The 5,791-nt window shown below is 40.7% G+C and overlaps 1 protein-coding gene across 1 annotated transcript; it reads left to right on the top strand.

Moving 5' to 3' along the window:
• Window positions 1-1,922: 1,922 nt before the first annotated feature.
• LOC120718846 lies at window positions 1,923-4,928 on the top strand. Its single transcript, XM_040007580.1, has 4 exons — window positions 1,923-2,396; window positions 3,748-4,059; window positions 4,192-4,266; window positions 4,620-4,928. Exons 1-4 carry the CDS (start codon window positions 2,252-2,254, stop codon window positions 4,766-4,768), a joined length of 681 nt encoding a protein of 226 aa, XP_039863514.1. The 5' UTR covers window positions 1,923-2,251; the 3' UTR covers window positions 4,769-4,928.
• Window positions 4,929-5,791: the final 863 nt, after the last annotated feature.

The following is a 5,791-nucleotide window of genomic DNA, read 5'->3' as shown; positions in this document are numbered from 1 at the left end:
GTGCCCCCGGCCTCTCGGCCTGGGGCTCGGTCACTCAGGCACGGCTGGCTGCCGGCGGAGCTCACGGGCGCGTCACTGCAACTCCCCCTGGCTTCTGCTCCGCGGCTGCTGAGTGAGCCCTCATCTGGGACTCTCCTCAGCTCTTTCTGGGACAGTGGCGCGGCTGCCCCTCTGTTGGTCTTCCTTGGTCTCTTGTGTTCTGGGGGCCTCTGGATGTCTGGAGTTTTGATCTCCTCCATACCTGCTTCATGCCCTGGAGGACGGGGCTGTGGCCCCCCCACACCCTCTAGCAGATCATTACATGAAGGAACCTTTTAAAAAAACAAGCGCGTCCATGCTCACAGGTGTACACACGGGTGATCACACCCACAAACTACACCCTTTTTGGCTTCTACCTCAAAGCACACTGTGTGCTGTTGATCTTATGTGCTGCACAATAATGTTTAATATCTAGTATTTACTGTCATATTCCCATATATCATTGTGATGTTGTTTATTCTATTACTCTTGTTCTCTTCTGCTTGTTTTCTTTTTTCTTTCTCAGCAGGTGATCCAGGTGATTGATATATGCATTTTTTTTCTTTTTCTTTTTTTTTTTCTGCTCATTCTGTTGGTTTTTGTCTTTTGCCCTTCTCCCCCGTCCCTCTTCTCAGCTGTTTCTCTTTCCCTCTTTCTTTCTCCCCTTCTTTCCCCCAGTCAAGTCCGTCCCGTATTCAGTAAGTGAAAATAAAATAAACAATAAAAGGTGAATCAAATGGACCATTACGGCAAGGCTGGGATGGTCAATTTGGTAAAGTAAATCCGTTGGGCATCTTTCTTTGGCTTTAGACAACAATTCTGATGGCAAAAGAGCCAAACGGGACAGGTGCAAAAAAAAAAAAAAGGAAGTCCAAACCGTTAGAATTATAATCCAACAGAGCAAAGATGATGATGATGAGCAGAGATGGAGCCAAATCCATGTTGAATTTGTAAGTCCACTGTCTGGGCAGCTGGTTGATGTCTCTGGTGTCTCTGCCAGAATTTCCAAAGGTGAATTTCTGGTATCCGATCATCTGAACTGCTCACAGGACTGCTGGAAACAGAACCTGAACATCTCTGAGGCTCCAATTTATGCTCTGACAAGTGCTCACTCACCCCACCTCTCCTCCCTCTGGTAGGTCGTCACCAATCACTGTGTTTACAGAAGATCAGCAATGTTACGGCCCTAGCAGGGCCTCCTCCTGAAGGTGCCTGTGTGGGCGTGTCCCACCACCTCTTCTGCCTGAGGTGCCACCTTTCCCTGTTACACAGCTGACTCACATCAGTAATTAAAAGTATTTAAGCCCAGGGAAAGGTGAGCTCTGGGCCAGAGTGCCAGTAGTGTGGTTACAGCTAGTGAGCTGCTCTCTTTCTGTTTGGCTTACATTTTACTTTATTGACCAATGCCTGAGCTTTGTTTGTTTTCTTAAATGGTGATAGTGGCTTATCTGTCTCTTTTAGTTGAGCTACTTTAATAAAACTCTTTAATTTAACCCTTTTGCCGCCTTGACTCCTTTTTTACTTCCCCCTCACCGCCTGGACCCTTTTAGGGGAACGTAACAAGCAGTTATTTTCATTTCTGAAACTACATTTATTATTTAACATGTAGATCAGGATCTCTGATTATAACTTTGATGAAAAATAAAGATGATTTACTACGAGCACATGGGGAAAAAGCTCTTTTCTTACAGTGATGCCAGAAATCTGGGTCTAACACATGAGGCTGGATGTTAAATCCTTTTACCCGCTCAAAGATTTGATGACAGGGGAAAGTACCTCAGCCTCTCTCTCACTTTTCCCTGTCATCAGAAACTTTTTGTTTCTTTCACCATTATTTGGAACAAAGAAAACAAACGTGACTGGTTTGTGTCATTGTGGTGCTGCATGGCCCACTTTCTCCTGAGATTCAGTTCACAGACACATGTTCTGATAGTTTTCTTTACAATTTGCTGCTAGAATTCAAAATTGATTGTGTGATTAATGATGGTGAGCCAGATGGGCCAAACCATGATACTATCAGCAGCATGTTTCATTGTAGTGGTGCATCATTGATGGGATAAATGGACTGGTGCTTATATAGTGATTTTCTATTTTCATGTGGACTAAAGTAGTGGACTGACCAACAGACTGACATTAAGATCAGAGCCGTGCTGCTAGTGTGGCTAAAAGAAAAGAGAAGAAGAGACAGTCATGTTGATATGAACATTAGAGAAACACATCATGGAGCTGAAATATGATCCTGCTTCCTCATTTGGACTCATTCACCTCAGCTGACACGTTCAACAGCAGACAGGTTTTTGTAGCAGTCTGTCTCACTGTGGGAGGAACAGGATACTACTACCTCATCTTTGGCTCTGGAACTAAACTGTCTGTAACAGGTAAGAACAAACATTTATTTTCCTTCAGTTGTTTTTTTGTAGAAGCTGAAAATGTGTTTAAAGTCAGTTTCTGCTGCTTCAGGCTTTACATGTTAGTTTTTCATCATTAGTAGAGAATTCATCTGCAGCCATTGTTACATAAGAAAAGCTCAATAATCTCTGAAAACATGTTGAAATCTCACTGAACAACTAAAGTTATTCTTTATTTCTGCAAATATTAGTGATGTTACAAATATTTAGGATTTGATCCTCTCAGTGATTCTGCTGGTTTTTAACACAAGATCATGTTTGATGTTAAAATTAAATTAATATAGATTAACAACAAATATGGTTTCAGGAAATATTTTCTTTATGTTGAGGAACAAATATTTTTTAATAGTCAAACATTCATGTAGCTGCTTCAAAAAGGTAAAGAGAATTATAAAAACAGATACTGATTAGAAAACTCAGAAATGATATGACAGATAAATTTAGGATGAATTTGACATCGTTAAACTCTGATATTTATTTCTGAGATGAAGTCGTGTGTGTGGATTTGTACGTGACAATAAAAAGTTAATAATCCTTAAATTTTCCAAAATACTTTAACGTACAAATATTTATTAAATATACTTTGTCAAATAATTTGTATTTTATGACTAAAAATATCATGAAGTATATCTCATATTATTGAAAATGTTTTATTCAACATTTCAGTTTTAGTGTTTTAAAATAGTTGCTACAGTTTATTTGAATAAAAACATAAATTAAAATAATCACTGCGTTACTTTTCCAATTTTTACACAAAAATATTTAAGAATAAATTAGTCTGAAAGACAAATATGGTCTTTATGGTAAAATATATCAAAGACAAGAAGAATGGAAATTTTATCTGCTGAATTGAATTTTGTGAAATGATATTTAATTTTATTAATAGTACAAAACAATATGAAAGAAGATGAATTTACTTTTGGGCAGAAGAGGATCTGTTAGAACTCGTGTCTAAGGACTAATAAGAAAAATACATTTTCACTTGTATAAAGACAAATGTAAATATTTTAAAATTGGACTGAACTAAATTTCTATAAAACAATAAAAAGCAAACACATGACGAATTAAACTGAATTTAATTTGACTTTAAAATCACGCTGAGTGTTCCTCGTGTGAGCCATGATGACATGAGGTGATGACTGTGTTTGATATGAAGCTGAATCCAGTGTATGTAGTGAACTTTGTGCTGTATTGATGAGTAGTTTAGTGATCAGAGTCCATGTAGTTTCCAGGATCAGACTGAATGCAGTGCAGTGCTGGAAGCTGCTGCTGACTGTGTGAATGTGTGTCTGTGCTGCTTGTTGCTGCTGTCAAACTTCAGATGAGCAGGTAGTGAAGCCCGTGGTGAGCGTGTACCCAGCAGCATCCAGAGCCCACCTGGAGGGGAACAGCTCCCTGCTGTGTGTGGCCTCAGCCATGTTTCCTCCTCTGGTCCAGTTCTCCTGGAAAAGACAGAAGAAGAACGGCGGAGAAGCGGAGGAGCTGCCCCCTGCTGAGGGAGAGCAGCTGGAGCTCAGAGAGGCGGGACGCACCATTGCCATCAGGATGCTTGATGGGAGCCATTCTGACACATATAAATACAGCTGCTGGGTGAAGCACGAGGGGGGCACAGTGGAGGCCCAAACACAACAAGGTAATGAAGGCTTGGTGACTGTGTTCAGCAGTGATTCAGCTTCATGTGGAGATGCTGTCAAAGAGAGCAGAGCAGCAGAGGACTGACATTTCTCACTGCAGCTCCAAACATTTGACTCCTTTTCTGTTTCAGAGCTTCCAGCTCCAGCAGCCTCCTGTCCTCCAGAGAGAGAGCCAGCAGACCTGCCAGCTCTGCAGCCAGCTGACTGTAAGATCACCTGCTGCCTCTCTGCATGGACAGCTCCAATGTCCAATGAGGGAGCTGGAACAAGTTTAGGCTCTTAAAGTTGCACTAATTGATCAAATCTTCATCCAACAAGCTCTGATAAAGCCACTGTACACTAGCTGCTCAGCACCAAACAGCAGACAGACCATAATATGTCAGAGATCAGTTTGTTAGCTGCTTGTGGAGTTCTTCTGCCCCCAAGTGGACACAAACACTACATCAATTCATCCACTTGAAGAAGAAGCTGTGACTGTTTCTATTTGGACTTTTTCTCCTTGATCTGAGAGGAATAACCCGACTGTCTGTCTGTCTCTTTGTGTCTGTCTGTCCTTCAGTGTCCTTCCAGTCTCAGTGCAGGGTGAAGCTGCTCTGCCTGCTGTACACAGTGCTGATAGTGAAGAGTCTGGTGTACTGCTGTGGACTCTCTCTGCTGATGATGCTCACAAACAAGGGAGCGTCCACCAACTGCACACATGCTGACTGACTGTTTCCTGCTCGCCTTTTCTCACCATCACAATCTCATCAATTCATCTCATTCATCACTTTGATCACAAATGTTAGTTATGATGTGTTGTGCTTATTTTGCCTTTTTCTTCAACAGTTAGAAGATCATCTGAAATAAATACATCTTTACATGTATTGTTGCTCTGAGTTAGAATTCTTTTTGTACTTATTGTGACTTTTATTGTAGTAACAAAAACCATCAGGAATATTTTTATCACAAGTTTTTGTTTGATTTTCAAATGTCAAACAGTGTAGTTGTGTTTGTGTGAATAATAAAGATTTGAAGATGAAGACTTTGATTCTACTTTCATTGTGTGATCAACAACAACCCGTGTGAGTGAAGCACAAACTGACTGTATCCAAACTTGCTCTCCTGCAGCAGACGGGCTGTGTGGGTTTCTGCTCTGCAGCCTCCACACCGTTAGCTGTGGCTTTTCACTTTAATAACACAATGACAGTTACAAGCATGAACTCTGCTTCAAGAATGATTCCAGGAAGGATCTGTGTTCTTCACCTGTGAGAGAAACAGCTCAAATCCTCAACTCAGAGCTGACAAATGAACTTTAATGGAATCAAAGGAGAGACCATGAAGCCCCTGCAGTCTGCTCAGCTCCCATTTTATTACCTGAGCTGAGTTTTTCATTCTGGATATCACACACGTAAGAACAGATCAAGTCTGAACAGCAAATGTTGGAGAATCATTTTGAAGTCTTGCTAAATGTCGTTATTATTACAAAAAACTACTGAATGATTCAGAAAATCCTTTCCAACAAGCAGAAATATGCAAACAAAGTAGAAACAAGGCAACATGAGTCATTCAGATGCAGATAACATATTCTCCTTATTTTGAAGAACACAGTCATGAAATCTTTCTGTGTGTCATTCATTGAGTTGAAGTGCCTAATAGAAGAGGAAAAGCAGCAATAATCAATGATAGCTGAGACATTGAGAACATGGCTGTATGCCTGCTATCATAACAGCACAAAGCAACACAAACAGCAAA

Source organism: Simochromis diagramma, unplaced genomic scaffold, assembly GCF_900408965.1.
Source record: "Simochromis diagramma unplaced genomic scaffold, fSimDia1.1 OVJJ01000544.1, whole genome shotgun sequence".
Classification (NCBI taxonomy): Eukaryota; Metazoa; Chordata; class Actinopteri; order Cichliformes; family Cichlidae; genus Simochromis; species Simochromis diagramma.
Note: the sequence above shows the minus strand (reverse complement) of the source record. Positions and strands in the feature narration are given on the sequence as shown.